The sequence below is a fragment of the Suricata suricatta genome, chromosome 15 (assembly GCF_006229205.1).
Source record: "Suricata suricatta isolate VVHF042 chromosome 15, meerkat_22Aug2017_6uvM2_HiC, whole genome shotgun sequence".
NCBI classification, from domain to species: Eukaryota; Metazoa; Chordata; class Mammalia; order Carnivora; family Herpestidae; genus Suricata; species Suricata suricatta.
In genome coordinates this window covers 62,621,125-62,642,184 of record NC_043714.1, presented here as the reverse complement: position 1 = coordinate 62,642,184, position 21,060 = coordinate 62,621,125, and the positions used below count along the sequence as shown (strand labels likewise).

The following is a 21,060-nucleotide window of genomic DNA, read 5'->3' as shown; positions in this document are numbered from 1 at the left end:
ATTGTTTTCAGGAGAATCGTTATCTGGAGGAAAATAGAGAATTGAGATCAATAGTGAAATCCCTTCATCATCGGAGTGTGATTGTGGGGTATGGGCAGGGCAACAGGGAGGGAGCCATGGACAAATTCAAGAGGACTAATGATTTCTGGAAAATTATTTCCAAGCCACTAGCAATGACTTGCTTTGCTACTCAGTGTGGTCTCTGGACTAGTAGCAGCATCTACATGACCTGGGTGCTTGGTAGAAATGCAGAACCCCAATCCCCTGAAGACCTACTGAATCAGATCTGCATTTTAGCAAGATCCTCAAGTGATTCTTGGTGCCAGTACAGTCTGAGAAGCACTAGACTGGGGAATGAGTGCTTACAGTTGGCCACATATTGGAATCACCGGGGGAGTTTTCAATACTACTGAAGCCTAAGTTCCACCCCCAGAGAGACTGAATTAATTGGTCTGATGGTTGATCTGAGCGTTGAGATTTGCAAACACTCCCCAGGTGGTTCTAAATGTGCAGCTGAGTTTGAGAAATGCCAAACTGGAGCATAACACTATTCTTACAAGAACAGATCAGCATACCACCGATGAAAGCAGGTGTCATTGCCCATACGTGAAAACCAACTTGTAAATGTTAGAACATCTGCTCAGCGATCTGCCGCGGTGTTTGTGAACATGACACATTTATGGCTTGTGCCAATATTTAGCCAACATAAATATTGTCTAAAATGAAAAACAGTTTGGGACTTGGAGCAGGTGAACAGGCAAGCTCAGAGGCAGGTGGATTAGGAACACCCAGGAGCCACACACAAGGTGGGAATAGGTACAGATGCCTGGGAAAAGACGTTGGCTCTGGAGGCAAGTCAAAATGTGACTGGGAATTTGGAATAAAGTAAGTATGGCTTTAACTGAGAGTGTGCGTTGAAGTGTGATTCCCAAACCCTAAAGAATCCAAGAGAGAAACCAAGACCACAAAGTCTTACCTCTCTTATCAGGAAATCATTTATCTCAGAAAATTAGTCCTTAACACCACTGTGAGTATAGAAGGAAACAAAAAGAGCCCCTGATATCAAAACAGGACATGCACTAAAGCATACCATCTTCATTTAAAAACAAGCCTCCCACTCAAAGTTGGCTGCATTTTAGACATAATCACACAATTTTGGCTTTAGACATTTCTTTTCTCTGGTAGATAAAAAGCAGTCATTTTAAAGTCATTTAAAGGTGGGGAACAAGGCTGCCAAGGACAAATACATCAATGGAAGGAAGAACTTGCAAACCAAAAAACTGACACAAGAACTTTAAAGCTATAGGAGCCTGCGGGGGGCGGGGGGCCACTTGGTGTAGGGGATGGAATCTGGTGGATATTTGCTCAGGTATAGCAACCAGACCCCAAATTCCCAGGGATGGTGGGCATCACCGGAGACTTCAAGGGGACCTTCTGGAAGGATGATGATGATAACTGACATTTCTCAAGCACTTGCTAGATTGTGAGCTGCTCTGTGGGCATGAGCTGTGGGCATGAGATTTGAACCTTCACTCTACCAAGCCTTCCGTGTACATGTGTCCTTTGGTACTCACAGAACTCTGTGAGGGAGACAGCATTATTATTCCCCTTTGCAACCTGGGGAAAGTGAGGCAGGGAGAGATTAGGTAATTTGACCGATAAAAGGTGAAACAGATTTGGATTTGGGTAGAAGTTCTTCACGTTACACCAACTAGAAGCTAATCTACTGGGATTTCTAAATCTATTGAACTGAATCATTATCTCCTCTTCACCTCCATTCCTGAGCTTCCTCCCCTTCCCCTAGATCTGATGGTCTCCTTTAGTGCCCCCATGCTACTCTGCGTATAATGCCATCACTCCCCTCCCACAGGATTCTAGAACTATCTGTTCACACAGCTTCCCTGGACTGGACTGGTGGCTCACTGGGGCTAGGACGGTGTCTTGTTTATCTCTGTATTCCCATTACTGACACAAAACCTGACACATAGCAAATGCTCAATAAAAGTGTGATGAATTCATCAATTCACTACATTTTATAGGTGAGCTTTACTCAAACCAATGTTTTGCTCAGTTGGAGTCCAAATCCCTATGACCAGTTACACCCCCCCCCAACCAATGTATGAGTAAGGTTCCCCTGTATTTGTATTTTTACAAACCCCACAACTGATTCTAATATGCCCAAAGTTGAGAACAAGGGGTCTCATGTCACATGTTCCTCTAGTGCAGGAATGTGCCCAAATGTGGCTCCTTGACCATCACTGGATCACCTAGAATCTTGTTAGGAATTCAAATTATTGGACCCTACTCCAGATCTATGGAATCAGAAATTCAGGGCAAGGGCCTAGCAACTGTAGCTGAAAAGCCCTCTGGGTGATTCTGATGTACACTCAAGTTTGGAAATCAATGTTGAGGGGCACCTGGGTGGCTCAGTCAGTTAAGCGTCTGACTCTTGATTTCGGTTCAGGTCATGATCTCATGGTTCATGAAATCTAGCCCCACACTGTGCTCTGTGCTGACAGTGTGGGGCCTGCTAAGGGTTTCTCTCTCTCTCTCTCTCTCTCTCTCTCTCTCTCTCTCTCTGTTCCTCCCCGACTCCTCCCTCCCTCTCAAAAAAAAAAATACATAAATTTTGAAAAAAAAAAAAAGAAAGAAAATCAATGTTGAAGCAAAAGCCTCTCATAGGTCGAGGCTGGAACTGTGCCCCAGCTTTGACTATGAACCGTTCCCATCACTCAGCCTGCAGAGGTGCCCAGATGACAGCCTTTAAAGTCTACTTAGTCCCACACCCTCCTCCGGGGCTTTTGACACCAAATGCAGCCCCCAAGAACTGCCCCATTCTGCTCCTTCCACTGACCCCAGGCTGCAGTCTCTCCCACGACTCATCCTACCACTGCATAGAGAAAAGTAAGGTCAAGAGCCCCTCTGCCAACAGAAGAAGGAAGCCACTCTTCATCCGTTCTGTCCATTCAACATATTTTTTTTTTAAAGAAACTCCCATGAGTCAGGGGCTGTTTGAGGCTCTACTGATAAAAAGAGGAATCAAAGAACACAGTCCATGCCCTCAGAATAGCTCACAGTCTAATGAGGGAGGCAAACAAATAAATAATTATAACGATGTGCAATGGATGCACTAATAGAAACACATCTAAAATGAAGACAGAGAGAGTGATTCTGTGGAGAGGAACAAGTGGAGAGGCTTCCTAAGTGCAGAAGGGCATTCTCTGCAGTGCTGGAGCCCATGCAGAGAGGTACAGGAAGACCCGTGCTGTCACCAGTGCACCTCTTGGCCTGCAAAGCACTGAATCCATCCAACACCACCCGCCTGTGCAGCTGCTAGCCACCCCCTCAGGCCGGGAGCTTCTGCAGGGCACATGCTGCCTCTCACTCACAGCCCCATTTCTGGGGCTTGACACATAACAGGCGTGCCTCGAATATTTTCACTAGAAAGATCACTGATCAGGGAGCAGTGACACTGATGCGCAGGGGTGAGACCTAAAGGCCCTTGTTTGCTATGCAAAGTGTACTGATATCCTAGGGCTAATATGGAAAAGACCACAAACTGGGCGACTTAAAGCGATGGAAATATATTCTCTCAAATTTCTGGTGTCTAGAGATTTAAAATCAAGGTGTTAACAGGACCACTGTTTCCTCGGAAGACCGTAGGGAAGAATTATTTCTTGCCCCCGGGCACTGCATTCCTTGGCCTAGGACAGGAGATTCCCCAATCTTATGTTCCTATGTTCCCATGGCCTCTTCCCATGGCCTTCTCCTCTACTTCTCTTCTTCTTCTAAGGACCCCAGTCACTGGATTTAGGACCCACTCTAAATCCAGGATGATCTCTTCCATGATCCTTAACTGATTACATCAGCAAAGACTCTATTTCTAAGTAAGGTCACATTCTGAGGTTCCAAGTAGACATGAATTCAGGGGGCATATGATTCAACTTACTATGCCAAGGAAATAGAGTTTTATTGCTTTAGGCCAGTAGTGGTTTCTAAACTTTGTACATCAGATTCCTTTGAAATGCTTGTTTAAACAGAGAGCTGGGCCCTATCTGTAGTGTCTGATTCAGTAGAGGGGGGCACCAACATTTGCATTTCTCACAAGTTCCCTGGTGATGCTAATGCTGCTGGTCCAGGGACCACATTCTGAGAACTAGCATCTTAGGTAATAGAGGGGCCATAACTAATCTCAGACAAGGGAATGACAAGGTCAGAGCTGTACTTTGGGTGAACGATGCTAGAAGCTAGTAGAGAAAGTTTTGGAGAGATTCATGACCAAAGGCAAGTAAAACACTTGGGAGGCAATGGCCCTGGAGAAAGATGATGAACCTGTGTTCCCAACTTAAACAGTGGCAGTGGGTTCAGAGAGAAGGTCAAACAGGTGTCACTGGCTAAGTGGACAGGGAGGTGAGGGCCAAGGAAGACTGCAGGGTGATTCAGGTACCTGGCTTATGTACCCAGATGAATGGGGTGCATGCTGGGAATGGGACAAAGTAGAGGTTTGCTTGGTGCGAGGATGGATTTGGTTTTCATATCTGCTGAGTTTGAGATATCTGTGGGACACCTGGGTTTAACACCTAGCAGGTAGCTAGATCTGAAACTCAAGAGAGAAATCTGCACTTGAAGTAATTTGGGGAGTAAAAAGTCATAGTTCTTTGTTTTCAGGTCAGTATATGAGTACAAACAGTAGACTACGAGACTAAGAGTGCCTTAAATAACAAAAACATTTACTTATTAGCCTTCACACGAAGTCTGAAGGGAGGGATTGCTGGGTTGGTTGAGTGGTTCAGTCACATCATTAAGGACCCAGGCCATGTCTGCCTTTCCATTCTGCCACCCTTGATGTGTTGGCAACAGTTCCCCTTGTGGGCACAAGATAATCTCTAAGTTCATGATCTCACATGATAGGATCATAAGTAAGAAGGAAGGGGACAGAGAAAAAAGTGCTTTTCTTCTTACCACTCCCCTATCACTGAGAAAAATCTTTTTGGAAAGCCCCAAACAGGCATCCCATTCCATCTCATTAGTCAGAATTGGTCAAAAGCCCATCCCTATCACTGGCCAAGGGGAAGAAGACAGCCATGAACCATGGTTCATCCCTAGGGCTGGGGATATCATCTTGTCAACTAGCATGCTCTCTCTCGATCTCACTCTCTCCTTCTTTCTACATCATTCTTTCCCGCTGAAAATTAACTGTTTCTTTTTCCCCAGTGGTGTGGGAGGCAGAAGTTGGTGGGAGGGACACATGGCCACAGATAGTTCAGGCACCACAGAGAGGCCATGACCTCACGTATCTCCACATTATCAACATCTAGGAAAAGGGTTTTTTTTTTTTCCCACTAAAATTCTATAACATGTTAGGGGAAAATTCTAATTGGCTTGGGTCATGTACCTACCCCTTGGACTGTCACTGTGGCAGAGGTTGGCTTTACTAATCCTTGGGGCTTCAAGATATTGCTTTATCATATTGTTTTCTTATAACTATGATTTTTATTAATAAAAATATGTTGCTGCTGCTGTATTGGATGGACTGAAATAGAAAGGGAATGATGACTCAAAGATGAGATAGAAAGGCAGCCAAATAATTCACCCTTCCTACAATGGGGGTTTAGATGGTTGTGGTGGGAATGAAAAGGAAGATTAAAATGTTTAAAAGAATTTTAAAGAAATAATTAATAGGATTAGATCCAATGCATATTTAAATTCTTGCCAGGGGAAAGAATAGCATTCATTGTTTTGATTCTGATGGAGACAGAAAAATGCTTAAAGCAAATTTAGCTATTTCACCTTGTTTCCTTTTTAGCAAATCAAAACTTGTCCACATACTGTTGGCTATGCCTTCTACACAGCACCATTCAGTGTTGTAATGACCCAGCTCAGCCCCCAGGATTTTCTCTTTTCAATTCTGGCTATCCACTTATCATTGACCCTTGAGGATCCCAGAGTACACTTTCTTCTTTTCTCCCTGCAAGCAATGAATCCCAAGTTTATACTCTCATTGAATTGGCAGAAAAACACCCTTTGGCAATAGAAGAAGGAAATCGATAATTCTTTTCCAATGAGAAAAGTGCTTCATTTTTCATAACTCTTGAAGGCATGGTTCCTTTCATGGTTGAAGAATAACCATCATCTCCCCACCATCACCTTATCCTCTAAGTTCACTTTCATTGATGCAATATGGCAGTAATTGGATATCTGGAGGTTCAACACTCTTCAGAGGTCTCTGACTCCCGAAACAATCTGTGGACAGCCTCAAAGCAGTCACTTTCCTTAGGATACAATCTTGTTTCCAGGCCAGGCATGTAATTCTACCTCTGGTAGAAACTCAGAGTTGTCCAGCCCACCACAGTACTAACGGGCCCCTAAGAATGGGTCAACTGAGGCCGCTTGTTGAGGCTCCTGCCAGCCAAGGCCGTGATGCCTACAATTGTGTTGCCAACAAAGAACAGAGGGTGATGACAGGCTTCTCACTTCGGACCAATTTTAACTCAGATTCTTCCTCCTAGTTATCTTGTCCCAGCACTCATCTTTCAGATTTGTCATCTGAGTTTCTTTGAAATAAAATTAAAGAAAGACATCATGGTCCACTTCTAATCCTCCCTTTTATGTAACCACAGCAATTTGCTCTTTGTCACTGGGTACCTTGCTTTCATCAGTACCTATGTGCCATTTGCACCAGAAGCCCAGCTTTCTCAAGACTTTCTAAAGAAACATGGTTATAGAATTGTTACAATCATTAGGCCAGGGTGGTAGACCCTCATCATGTTAGATCTTGGCACTATTGACATTGGAACCAGATAATTCTTTGTTGTGAGGGGATGTTCTGTGCCTTATAGGATGGTTTAAAAGAATCACTGATCTCTAGGACTAGATTCAAGTAGAACTCTCTTACTTATGACTACAAAAAATGTGTCTAGATATTGCCAAATGTTCCCAGAGAGACGAAATTACTTCTGAGACATAGACCTTAGGGAAAGCAAGGCAATAGGGCAGGAGATGCCCCCATAATGTCTTTATCTGCTGAACTTCTGCCAGCAACCATATATTCCTGCCCCTCTAGCCCAGATATTCCCTCACACTGATTGTTTTTCTTATCACAGAGTGTAACCAACCCATCTTCAACATTGACCCTTGTCCCCCTGATGGTGACAACAGCAGGTGAGAGGCAGCAGTTTCCCCTCAAAAGGCTCTTAACCCATGAGTAACTCTGATGGACAGAATGAGAAGGGCTTCTCTACAGAAATATCCAGTACTGAGGCTTCTGAGCTGACCTGAGTTTTCCTGCCCAGATGAGCAGTGCTAAATGTAAAGTCATTGATTGAAACATGAGTCCACTTGCTCACCTGTCCTCTGAGTGTAGCCCCTGAAAGTCTGCCCCATTAGTCTCCCTATACCAGAGCTCAGTACATGGTGGGCCAGTCACATTGTATACTACTGAATATATTGTCAGTACCTTCAGAAATGATGGTGCCTGCCACCTTAGGGCACTAAATGTTGGAGAGTCTTAAAGTTAGATCTCCTTAAGGTCAAGTCTCAAACTTCTAGTCACTTTTTGATAGGTAAATATCACACCAGCTCAATGTATAACCCTGACAGCATAGCCTGAGAAAGTTTGTCTTTCTGGAAAATGACCTAACAATGTCAATCTTCATTAAAAGGTATTCTCAAAATTCCAACATATAAATAATCCCAAATTTAGAAGGTCATTTTTTTAATCTGAAAAGTTTCACTCATTTTTCAAGAATATACAATCAGCATACATGTGTAAATCATATGATGATCTGATTCAAGTGGATGTTTTTTCTATTTTCAGCCTTATTTGCCAAATGATGCAAATATTCCTACCCATTTAGAGTGATGGCCAAACATATTTCATACATGTCACTTTATTTTTATTTTATTTTTTAAATGTTTATTTATTTTGAGAGAGAGGCAGAGAGCATGAGCAAAGGAGGGACAGAAAGAGAGACACAGAATCCAAAGCAGATTCCAGGCTCTGAACTGTCAGCACAGAGCCTGATACGGAGCTTGAACCCACAACTATGAGATCAAGACCTGAGTCAAAGTCAGATGCTTAACTGACTGAGCCATCCAGGTGCCCCTCATACATGTCACTTTAAAATTGTGTCTCTGAGAGGTGCCTGGGTGGCTCAGTCTGTTGAACGTCCAACTTCAGCTTGGGTTATGATCTCATGGTTCCTAGGTTTGAGCCCTACATCAGGCTCTGTGCTGACACCTCACAGCCTGGAGCCTGCTTTGGTTCCCATGTCTCCCTCCTCTACTTGTGCTCTCTCTTTCTCTCTCTCAAAAGTAAATAAACATTAAAAAAAATTTAATTGCATCTCTGAAAGGATAAATCAAAAGCCAAACAGTTCTATGTGTTCTTAGCACTTTTTAAGTTTAGCTAGAACTCAGGCTTCTTACACATTGCCTGGCTATCTTGTCGACCTCCTTGATTAACAGATCTCTGAAAGGGTCCAAGCAGGAAGAAGATCTAAGAATGGAGGAACCAGCTTTGCTATTAGTGTGAGCATGAAGAATACTAATAGAACAATAACTACATGGTGAAATACCAAATATCCTTACAAGATTGAAACTGTGTTTAAATAGGCCCAACAGAGTACAATGAAATATTCATATTTTTCTAACTAGTAGTCTTCCTTTTTGCTCTGACAAGCATTTAAGTAGATTTTGATTTAAACAAAAAAGTAAGACTTTTTAAAAAATCAAGTGTATTGTTCTAAGTAAACCATGCCCAAGAAACAATCAAGGTAATGTAACAATATGCCACTATCACCCAAGATTCATGTTTAAAGATGTGAATGGCTCCTCTGTTCTGTTTCAAATTGCCCATCAATGTCTACAAAACATGCCTGTGGAAATGTTGCCAGAGCCTTTCTGGTTCTGAATTCATGAATAGTACAATACTTTGCAGTCATGCTAATTAGTTTCAAAGTACAAATGAGTAACCTGTTAGAGGTAAAAGAATATTTTCCTGAGAGAAAGGGCTCCAGATTTTTCCATAAGCAAGCAAGTGACCCTGGGCAGATGACTTAACAGCTAGGCCCTGGTATATCTACAAAATGATGGTACTGGGATACATACAACGTTTCCCAAACTTCGGACTTCACTATGACTTTCATGAATGTTGCAAAACACGTGTGCCACCTGTGCTACTAATAGCTCTATTAACTCTTTTCTTTAAATTCACTCATCTTTTTGACATAAAAAATTATCTTAAAAAGAAACTTTATATACTATAATAAATGGAAAATCAATATCATTTGATATAAATATGGATAACTAAGTGAAAGCAAAATAACTATATTAAATTCTAACTAAATACTATTGCCAGCTGAAGGCTCACATTCTGTCATCCATTTTCTGATAAAAAGATCTATTTGCATAAGGAAGAGAAGGGGTTGGCAAAATAATTATGTCAGCCTTTGTGGGCCACACAACCTCTGTTACAACTATTCAACTCTGCCACTGAAGTGTTAAAGCAGCCATTGACTGAATGTATATGAGTAGGTTGGCTATGTTCCAATAAAACTTTATTTATAAAAACATATGATAGGCCAGAATTTGACCATAGCCCATAGTTTGCCAATCCCTGGGCTGAAAGAGTGTGAAAGACATACTGTCACCAAGCAAAGAATGACTCAATCAGAAGAACCAAGAGAGAATTTTAAAAAGAATTCCTCTTTTAGTTGAAAGTCCAACAGGCTTTAATACATTCAGTGTTCCATGTCATCCATTTTGAAAACCCTGGGTTGAATTTCTATCCTCAGAATCTATGGTAAACCTCTTCCCTTTATCTTTTTATTCTTGAATAAAGTCTAAGATTTCTTATTTGTGTAAAGCCTCAGCACATTTTTAAGTTGTCTTTCTGATTCATTGGGATGTCAATGGGAAAGTTTCTAATTTCCGTCAGACTAGTGTGTCTTAACCCTGGCTTCACATTAGAATTATCTGGTAAGTTTTGAAAACACTTATATCAGAGATTCTGATTTAATAGGATCAGGTTGGGACTCAGTCATTTGTCTATTTTAAAACATCTCAGGGTGCCTGAGTGCAGGTTATGATCCTAAGGTCATGGAATTGAACCCCACATCAGACTGCATACTGAGCGTGGAGTCTCTTTCCCTCTCTCTCTCTCTCTCTCTCTCTCTCTCTCTCTCTCTCTCTCTCTCTCTCAAATAATTTAAAAAACCCATCTCAAATGATCCTGATGTATATCCAGGGTTGAAAAGCTATCCATCTATTGTGGCATCTTCCGCAGAGTCCACTATTTTCCTCCATAGGTCTTAAGTCTAAGAGCACCAAGCTCTATTTAGCTCTAATTGTTCCAGACCTGAAAGTCTTAGGGGTTCACTTTCATTTGTGTTTCCTGTTAAGCCTCCAGATGAGGTCCAGGTGAGCTCTCCAAGTGTCCTGGTTAAGTTTACTGTTCCTTTTATCATTCTCTCTGCTTCATTACCCTAGAAGGCTTGACATCATTACCAGTTCAAGATGTCTAACTGGATGACTCCATTCTCCCCCTCTTCTGTCCCCATTATTGTCACTGACCCCTGACATTGATACAAACTAGAGTAAGGCCAGGATGTAAAAGAAGAGATGTGGCATATTCTGTAACATTCAAAGGAAGAAGATTCTTCCTCCTTGAAAGGGAAGAGAAATGCCCCATTAGCTGAAGAGAATTCAAATGAGCTTCCATCAATAAGTAAACATTTACCAAGTGCCTATAATGTGCCAGGCATTATGATAGGTGCTGGCTACGATAAGGAATATGAAATGGGTCTTGGTCCCAAGAGGTTTACAGTCTAGGGAGGGAGATAAACTAGTGAATAAATATAATGTATCCTAAGGAGATCTGATAGAAGTATCTAGAATGGAGTATAAGCACAAAGGAGAAACTGGTGTGCCAGAAAATGTTTCACAACCAGCTCTTTGGGGGGAGGGGGACATAAAAACCCAATTTGTGCCATGAGCCAATTTCCATAGTATAAATATGAAATCACAGCTGATTTCAAGTTACCAACATGACCTCACTGAACATGGTTGGGAAGAGATGCACACAATTGGCTCTTAAAAGCATGCAAAGTCAGCTCCAGCTTGGGTGACCAACCATCCTGATTTACCTGGAACCGTCACAGTCTTAGCAGTGAAAATCTCACGTCCTAGGAAACCCTCAGTTGGCCACCTTAGGCCCAACTGGCAGCAAGTCCTCAATCTTTCCCAAGAGGGCCATAAATGGTTCGAGAGAGGAGATACAGCTTCAGAAAACTCCCTTAAGTAGATACATTCTCCACTGTTGCCAGTGGACTCAATAGTGGGCAACCAGGTGTTTAAGAAATGGAGGAGCATGAGGCCCATGCTGTCAACCCCCAAACCCCTTGGCCCTCTGAGGACTTGGGAAGTTACAGTGATGAGCCTGCTGGTAGTACTCCCCCTTTTCGTCCCCCACTGAACATTCATGGACCTTTCCTAATAAGACAAATCAGCAGTTTGCCTAGATTCCTGAAGGTGGGGAGAAATTAGATTTTATCTATGAAAATGTTTGACAGTTTATCAGGCTGGAAAGAAGTCACCCCTAAGAATAAACACACTGGAAACCTTGATCATCCTGCTGGACTCATGATTTTCTGCCTTCAAACTGCCTCTGCTAAATTTCAACCCCCTTGCACACCACAGCCCCTTAGCTATGATCTCTCCACTAAGGTAAACAATGTGTTGATATGGTACATTTACATGTTGCAAAATGATTATCACTATAACCTTAGCTAATGCCTGCATTATGCATAATTACCATTTCTTTTTGTGATAAGGACATTTAAGATCTACTCCCTTAGCAAGTTTCAAGTATACAGTACAGTATCATTACTATAATCATTATCCTGTACATTATACTCCCATTATTCATTTTATAACTGGAAGTTTGTACTCTTTGCTCAACATCTCCCATTTCCCCCACCCCCATTCTAGTCTCTGTTTCTGTAAGTTTGCTTAGATTTCAGCTATATGTGATATTCAATTTGTAAGTATAAGTGCGTGTGTATCTGTGTGTGTGTGTGTGTGTGTGTGTGTACCACATCCTCTTTATTCATTCATCTGTTGATAGACACTTAAGTTGTTTCTCTATATTGTCTATTGTGAATAAGGCTGTAATGAACCACATTGTCTTATTTCATCTCCCCAAGATTTTGCTACATAGGGCAGGAATTAGTTTACAGATGAAAAGCAGAAAACACGATTCCATTGGACTCAAAAAGGATACTGAGAGCAGAATTTGAAAATACCTTTCCTGCACATATACTTTGCCCAAAGGGAGAGGCTATCCATTTTGCCTTGCAAATAATGGTAGCTGATTTTACACTCCACTTCCTATTGTCTCATCAAGAACAGTTCTCGATCTCACACAGCTCTGCAAGGGGTCCTTGACTTCCCTGATCAATGGACAAATCACAGGTCTCAGCTGGTGTGTCTATAAAACACTAGCATTCTAAGTGTTGGACTGAGTTTTTCTATCATTAAATTTAAAAATGATAATTTTGAAAGGGACAACAAAATGTGGTTAATGAGAAGTCAATGGTAGAGTTTCTGGATCTAGATTGTGTAGGCTTGAATTCTATCCATTAATAACTGTGTAACTTCAGACAACTTATTAACCTTTCTGTTTCTTGGTTTTCTCAACTGCAAAATCGGAGATAATAATACTTACCTCATAGGGCTTTTGTGAGGATTAAGCTGTTTGGGTCAATGCCCGGCACACAGTAAGTGCTTTGTATTTTGCTGTCATTCTCAATATTAAGTGTTAATCCCTTAAATTTCTCTTCGATTCTTGGCCCAGCTTACTACTTATCTATTAAGTACTAAATGGTTTCTGATTTGTGACAAAATTATGTAATCAGTTATTTTAAAGTTGCCACACAAAGCAACATGTCAGGGGCTCATTCAACACTCCATAGGAATCAGGTCAAGATGGAAGGAAGTAATAAAAATAACACTGAGCACTGAACACGTGTCTAGCTTCCTGCCAAGCGTGTTTGATGCATATCCTTGTAACAATCCCCAAGACCTTGTTATCTTTCAGATGGAGAAGAGAGTCTTAGAAAGGGGAAGGAGAGAAAAACAGCATCATGCCTAAGGGTAGACATCCTTGGGGGGATGGATACCAATGTGACCACAAAGAAATCTCTTTCCCAAAGTGGACCTCAGTTTCCCTAACTCTGTAATGACTTTAAAATCTATGCAAGTTTAGCCCAGATCGTCAGCACTGGCTCAAGGTACCGTAACTAGCAGTGGTCATGGTCACTGCTTACAGTGGGGAGAATTCAGGCATGGCTGACGCTCTCCCCAGCACAACCCTTGCCTGCCTCCACCTTGTTCCCGCATGAAATGCCCAGGCCACCACCTGGTTCTAATTCTGGCCCTCATTTCTAATCTCCTCAGCCTCCTCCTGATTTCATGTTGGCTCCGACAGGAGCCCCATTGGGAACAGGGCGCTCTGCTCTCCAGCACTTCCTGGGAGCCCTCCTGTCTCAGTGCCTGGATACCAAACAACCACTTTCAAATATTTACCGAGCAAATTGCAACAAGCCAGGGCTTCTGGGGAACTGCGCTGGAAAGAACAAACAAAATGCCACTCCCATTACATTTTGATAATACTTCAGGGCTTACTAATGACCCCTACATCCTTATGTCACTGAGCACCTCCTACGTGCCACCAAGCAAGTGCTCACTGTAACCTGGCACTGCATCCCAAACACGACTGCATCCAAACCTCAAGAAACCCGTGAGCAGGTGCACCTCGACTTTAAACCCGAGACAACAAAGGCTCAGAGAGATGGGTCAGCTGGCCTGGGGCGGGGGAGGGTCGTACAACCAGAGAGGGGCAAAGCATAACTGAACTCTGCAGGTCCTTCTCCCAAGTCCACATTATGTCATTGTGGATTGTTGGGATCAATCGCGTCTGTTGCGCAGTAGTTCAGTGGCAGGTCATAGTAGGCACGCACGTGCCAGAGAGCATCTTGCGGTAGTCTCTCCCCGAGGTGCCCTTCCCCCACCTTCACCCTTCCTTATTTGCGTACGTACTTACGTATGTGTGTGTACGTACATAGGTACGTATTTTGCTTGCCTAATTCTTACTCATGGTTCAAGAACCAGCACAAATGTCAACTCCTCCCTAAAAAGCCGTTTTCCTCCTCTCAGCTATTTGCACCCATCGTGCGCCCTATTGGAGACATCGGGTGTGCCCCATTGTAAACGCAATTGTCATTAATCTGCTTGCGTTTTTTACTTCCTTGGCAACAAGACCTGCGCTTTGTCAATCAAGTCCCCCTCACCAGGGTCAGTGCTGGCCCCACAGCAGACCTTCACTACTTGTCTGTTGGAAGGAAAGGGAGGGAAGGAGGAAAAACGCGGAGGAAAGAAGAAGGAAGCGGGCAGAGAGGAGGAGCCAGTCAAGAGACTGTACTTTGCCTGCGGCATACTGCTTTTTAATTAATTCGCATGTCGTTCCGGAGAAGTGTATTCCTATTTCCCAGTCTTGATGATCTCCAAATACATCAGGTCATGCGAGTGTCCTTAAATAGGAGTGCGCTTAAGGCTGGGTCCTGGAACTTCCTGGTTACCACATAATACATAGCAACAGTCTGCCAATCATAGCCCTCAGCTAAATTTTCACAAACTCCAACCCCAGAGTTTGCTGCAAGCTGGAGGAAGATTTTCTTAAAATGGTCCCTTTGATCCTAAGAGTTAAGCTTCCCTCTAATTGCACCAGGACAGAAGCCTTTGGTCAGGAGTCTGTTTCTCCTCTCTGGCCCTGCTGGCTGGTGGGGCAGGGTAGGGGCTGTGGTATCTGAACTTGGTACAAGACCCCAGCCTCCCTCTGAGGCACCAGATGTGCTGAAGTTGGCCTGTCTCTGAGTCATATCACAGAGTGGGTGTTTTTTGCATTGATTCTGCCCAGGTGACACTGCTTCCAAGGTCATAGCATCTCAGTTGGTTTTGTATGACTCCTTCCAGAAAAATGGATCATTCGTTTCCTTGTTTAAAGAAGCAGGCACACGGAGGTGCAGATAAGTGACGTGTAGATGTGCTGGAAGGAAGTACAAACAAGACTGAAAGTTCCCAGCTCAGTTTTGCACCAGGCAGCGCCTCTTGTAGAGTGAATGGTATTTGCTTCCATTGTGAGCCTGACTGGCACATTGGCAAGTGCCCCACCAGGGCTGTATCTCAGTGAGATCCTCACACTCTGTGAGGTGCCAATCATCACACTAGTCAAATGAGGCAGTGAACAAAATGTGGTGTTGGGTGCCATCCTGGTCACTGACTTCATGCAGCCTGAATCGCGAACCACTTTACTGCCTGGTGTGAACTGTGTGTCTGGAGATCTAGAGCCAAACTGCAGGTGATCAATGAAAACAGATCCTCAGAGTGTCATTTACAAGGTGGAAACCCTGTGAGCAGAGCTGTTTAAAATATTCTAGAAGGTTCTTTGCTGACCTTTCTTCCGTTATTAATCCTTTACATTTTTGTAAGCACATGCTCTCTGCTGCTTCATTTTAGATGCTTTGTATAAATGACTTCACTTAAATTCTCGTAAGAGACTATAAGCAGAAACTATTATTGTCCACATTTTGCCAGGAGGAAACCACGGCACAGAGGGGCTCCCAAACTGGCCAGAGGTCGCATGAGTAATAGCAGTTGTTCTAGGATTCAAATCCAGTTTGGGGCATTGGAGATATATCTATATCTCACAATTTCAAGTTTGGAAGAGATCTCTTAGATAGATGATAGATAGATAGATAGATAATGGATAGACAGATGTAAGTCTTTCAAATTTGTCAAGTGGAAATATGCAGAATGGAAAACCTAACATCACTGTAAGACAAAAAAACCGAGAGATGGACCAAAGAAGCAGAGGAAAAGATTAGTAGTTCTGTGGCTCCTTATCTCTCTGGCCTTTGAAATGTTATCTCACATACGCCTCCAATCTTACAAGGCAGACATTGCCCCCATTTCACAGGTGAGGAAATGATGGCTTAGAGGTTAATGGCTCAAGTTCACATGGCTGCTAAGGGATAGACCCACATCCAAACTTGGACTCATGTGGGCTCAAAGCCCAGACTTCTGTAATCATTTTTATTAACATCTGACATCTTGTCTTTTTAATGTGTCCCTTGAGTGTCAGTGTAAATGCTGTTAAACAACAAACCAAAGGAAACAAAAAAGGAATGTTGATCTGCCTCTATTTTGCCTGTAGTTGAAAGCAAGTGGAATTTTGTGTATTAACCCACATCCTCACAGTCCTGTCTGTCCTCATATTGGGGTCCCCTGTACCCCCAGTTTGTGTCTGGCTCATCTTCCTGCAGACCTGCTCTATGTGAAAATTCCACTCAGTGGCCTCAGGTTTCAAAAATTAAATCTGATGGGCAGATGGGCCTGAGGTCCCAAAGTCAGCTAACAATGAACAATGAACGGTAGAATGTCCGCTCTGTATACATTCCAGAGAAGGTGGCTGCCCAGCTCATCAGAACAAGCCAAGGACACCCCTTGCATCAACACTGGGTGGGACTGATGAATAATATGTCCTTTGTGGAGGCCCAGCCACGTGGGGGGGGGGGAATTCCTAAAAGCCTGTTTTCTCGCCTCCCTCTCTGCCCTTAGATAAGTCCCATCACGTGATCTCTCCATTCTGACATCAAATAACCTTCTGTCATGATGAATAAGACTCTTTGCATCAGGGAAGACAACCAACATGGCTAAGAGTGGTCCTTAGAAGGAACCTGGGAACTGTTGACTTCCACCTGCCTGATGGCAGATGGATGTGTGTCTGATGTAGACTTTAAGGCTGCATTTTTTTAGAGACAACATGAATGTATTGCCTTATAGTTCTATAGGTCAGAGGTCTAACAGGGTCTCACTAGCGAAACGCTGCATGTTCAATTAAGCAAAAAGGAACAAGTTGTCTCAATGTCATCTTTGCTCCTAACGTGGTTCAACATTCTCCCACTGCCCTCCCCTCCCCCCACCCCCCACGTATCTCTGTTATTTTGGGATTAAACGACACTTCATCTTTTGACCTTGGATAAACGAGACACATTCATAGGGTTTTCCCCCTTTTTTCTGCTCCTTCAATTCCGTATTTATTATAAGGACCCACCTTACTAAAATAGTAAGGGAACAAAGGACAGGAATGTCTTTTCATACTTGACAGAACCAGTCTGCCCCTGACTCCCACGCAGCCATCACCTGGCTTGGGGAGCTTGAGCAAGTCTCCACGGGGCTCCTGCGAGTCCCAGCTGCATCTCTGTGCAGCTGGGGAAAACATGTGCCGCTCTTGGGGAGAAGCAGGCCTGCTGGCTTGGCAAACGTGACCCGAGCTGGACTCCAGCCCTCCTGTCCCCCAGCCAGGGCGCAACACCTCTAGCTATTCTCAGAGTCCTGTGTTTCTGTTTCAGTTTATGTGAAGTGGGGCGGATATAAGTGTGCCACCAGATTCTCTGCAGTGATGAGGCTCGAGTGATGTACCGAACAATTTATGAATCAGCTTGTTAATTGGAGATGTCTGCCGCTCGGGTTCAATCCCACCTCACTACCCGAACCCTCCACAAAATCCTTTTCCTGAAAAGCAAAGACGCCATTCACTCTTCTGAGATTGCCATTTGCCACGTTCCCACACTCAGAGAACTTGATCAACAGGCAGGACGGGCTTCATAGTATCAGCCTGTGTGGTTGCACAGGCCCAGCACTCAGAAAGGCCTCGCACTTGCTTTGATGTTCTGATGTCACCATCTCCAAGTTCTAAATCCGTTTGGAACAAGGACCCTACATTTTTCTTTTGCACTGAGCCCTGCAAATTATGTTGCTCGTCCTGCCAACAAGCCTGCAGCAGCACCAGGTGGCTTTCTCACACCACACAAGAAATTTGGGAAGAAAAAATGCTGAATATAAAGGCCCCAATCCTACAAAGACTAGCACAGGGCAGGATTGTGCCTGGGACTAACGGCATGGACGTTAGGAGGCAAACCATGCCCGGTGCAGTCCTCTGTCCCGCGAGCCTTCAGTAACCTGCTCTACTTAACGTGCCCGAACCCAGATGTCCTTCGCGGTAAGGTTAGACTCCTAATGGCTACTCTTCTGGGTTAATAATGAAGGAAGGTCTGTAAACAAGGAAATTGTCTGCCATGTGGCAGGCGCTCAATAGATGTAAGTCCCCTTCCCAGCATGCTTCCGAAAGAGATACTTCAAGATGGGCCACGCAATAGAGTGATCCCAGAAGGCAGAGAGGTGACTGGTGGCCCTAGGAGGTCCCTTTGGCTCTGGGATTACATGATTCTCTATTAAGAAAGGCCTAGAAGCCAGCCCTCCTCTATTCCATGGATATTAGTCAGAACCCTTTTGTTTGCAAGGGTGAAAACCCAACTTACTAACTTTGAGAACATAGTAGTTTATTAATGAAAATGGGAAGTGCTAGGAGACAGGCATTGCTGTGTCCGAGGATTTATACAATGGTATTCGGTCCCTCTTTCACTCTCCATATTTTCATTCTTTTTGTCTCTGCCTTGCTTCGCTCTGAACTCACTTCCCTTCATGTAGAGGATAAAATGGCAACCAGCAGGTCTAGACTCACTCTCTCTGCTTAACAAACCCGGTCAGAAGACAGTTCTTTCTCTCGCTATCTCAATATCAATCAAAGAAAAGACTCTGATACTGCTTGGATTATACTCCCACTCCTGAACCAGTCACAACTGCAAGAGTGACAGGGTTTATTCCCCACCAAGGGCAGAACAAGGAGGCTCAAGCCTCATGACTGACAACCCCAATGAAGACACATAAAATGAGAGAAAAGGAACTCCCCCCCCGGAAAGGAATAGCAATGCCAGACAAATAAGTGCAACGTGTCTACTGTGCCTCATGTGGTTATTATTCCTTCCCGATGGGGGCCATAGGAAATGACAGGCGGGAGACGGGAATCAGGTAGGTGGTGCAGATGGCAACATGATCACTCCTTCATTGAAAAATGGGAAATAAGTGACACATGTCATCAAAGAGAATCTCTGTGAGGAAAGGAAAAGAACTGAGAAAACACAGGGTAGGTTCAAAGCGACTAGTCATGTCACTGCAATTAACCTCACATCTTTAAATTTTTAATAGTGATGCATTTATTTTTATGTTGCTTTTGTTTAGGTAACCAATATTGTTTTTCCATTTAGTGCTAATAGAAATTTTTCTTCTAAAAATAACTGTAAGTAAAACCCAGTTAGGTCTGCTGAAAGAAAAATTATAAGCAGACAATAATAACATAGACTTAGGTAGCTATGGACAAATTAGTGCATGTATTATACCAATGACTGAAGTATAAGGAAAAACCCTAACTTAGTGTATGAACAGAACCTTCTCTCCTCACGGAACAGTAAACACCAGTAACTCTGTCTGCTGTTTCTGGTCCATAGGCATCTCTGGCAAGCTAAATGTTATATCTCTCATTGTGTGGATGGCAAAGCTTTAGCCCAGGTCACCAAATGGATGGATCTGTAATAAAATCTTAGAACCTCAGTTTCTGCCTAGCAGCACTTATTCCCTAGACACACTTGTGCCTCATGACAAGAGGGTACAACCAGCATTCCAGGACATTGGCCCGCTGTATTATTTTCTGTTTCAGGGGCAATTGCACAAAGGTAGGATTGATGTCAAAATGTCTCACCCCAGAGACAGCTAGGCTGATTGTCCTTACAAACAGAGGGGCCCATTCTCAGTGCTCATCCAAGGCCAGCTGGCTCAAAGGAGTACCAGTCGTTTCTCTGGGGCCAGAGCTTCCCCAGATGATTTCCACATGTACCTATGTATAAAGTGGCAGCTGGCCCCTCGTTTGAATGACTTCTTCATCTTCTAAATAGCTGCCAACGTCATCCAGAGATAATGCAAGAATGCCCATATTGTCCACTCACCTTTTCAATTATTTTCTCCAGGCCAAAGCAAGAAGTCACCAAGGTTTTGATATGGATCAGGATGCCAAAATGCTGAACAAAGCCTGCAAAGGAATGGGTATGAAATACATTTTGTTTTTAAATTTACTTTTGAAGTTGATTAAATTTGATCTCTTGTCCAACTTTCCCATGATCTTAGGAAGATGACCTCCCTCTGATCTTGTACATTCCAAGCTAACCCAAGCTAATTACCTCTAGGGTTCTCTTCGTAAAAGATATTCAAACTATAATCAGATCCTAATGCTTTTCAAGATCCAATATGATAGTTAAAAATTGGATACTATGACATTGAATTTGACCTTAAGGTGAAAGAAACTTCATGAGAAGTGTAGTCATGCAATCCTAATGTCATCCAAGTCTCTCTGGTCCCTCTCATGACAGGTGGTGGGGAATTGGGTCTGATGAGAGCTGGAATTAGGGATCTGGGAATGGCATCTAGAAGTAATTAAGTAAACATAAAATAGTGGTTGAAGTCAAGAATCAAGGGTGAAGGCCAGAGAAGCTATTTACATTAATGCCTCAGGTAAGTGCATGGCCAAAAATAGGAGACTAAGAAAAAGATCAGGAATAAGATAACCCCAGTAACAAGGGAAGATGAAGGAGAGAGCATCTAGGAATAAGGCCATGAAGAAAGACTCTGAGACCCAAGGAGATCACTGATAAAAAAAAGTTCCTAGTCTCAGAAATCTGAGTTTTAGTATATTCACAGGACTGATAACCATAATTATTAATTCTATTTTCACTGCCCCCAAAACAAACCCTATTTCTATTAGCATCCACTCTCCATTTCTCTCCCACCCTCAGGCCCAGGAAATCATAATCTACTTTCTGTCCTTATGGATTTCCCTATTCTGGAAATTTCATCTAAATGGAATCATGCAGTATGTGACGTTTTGTGTCTGGCTTCCTTCACTTGGCGTATTGTTTTGCAAAAACAAGTGCTAGATTTTTACTTAGAAGGACTACTGAATACTGAAAAGGAACCATGCACTGAAGGGGGAGGGGTGAGAGAGAGGGGGTGATGGTCATGGTTGGGGGGCATTTGTGGGGAGAAGCACTGGGT

At 43.2% G+C, this 21,060-nt stretch overlaps 1 protein-coding gene across 1 annotated transcript in view; it reads left to right on the top strand.

Moving 5' to 3' along the window:
* Nucleotides 1-21,060, top strand: part of ANXA13 (annexin A13) — a 50,686-nt gene that overhangs the window by 3,015 nt on the left and 26,611 nt on the right. The window contains exon 3 of the mRNA XM_029923450.1: nucleotides 19,980-20,055. Within this exon, the coding sequence (XP_029779310.1) occupies nucleotides 19,980-20,055 (76 nt within the window). The remainder of the gene's footprint in view (nucleotides 1-19,979; nucleotides 20,056-21,060) is intronic.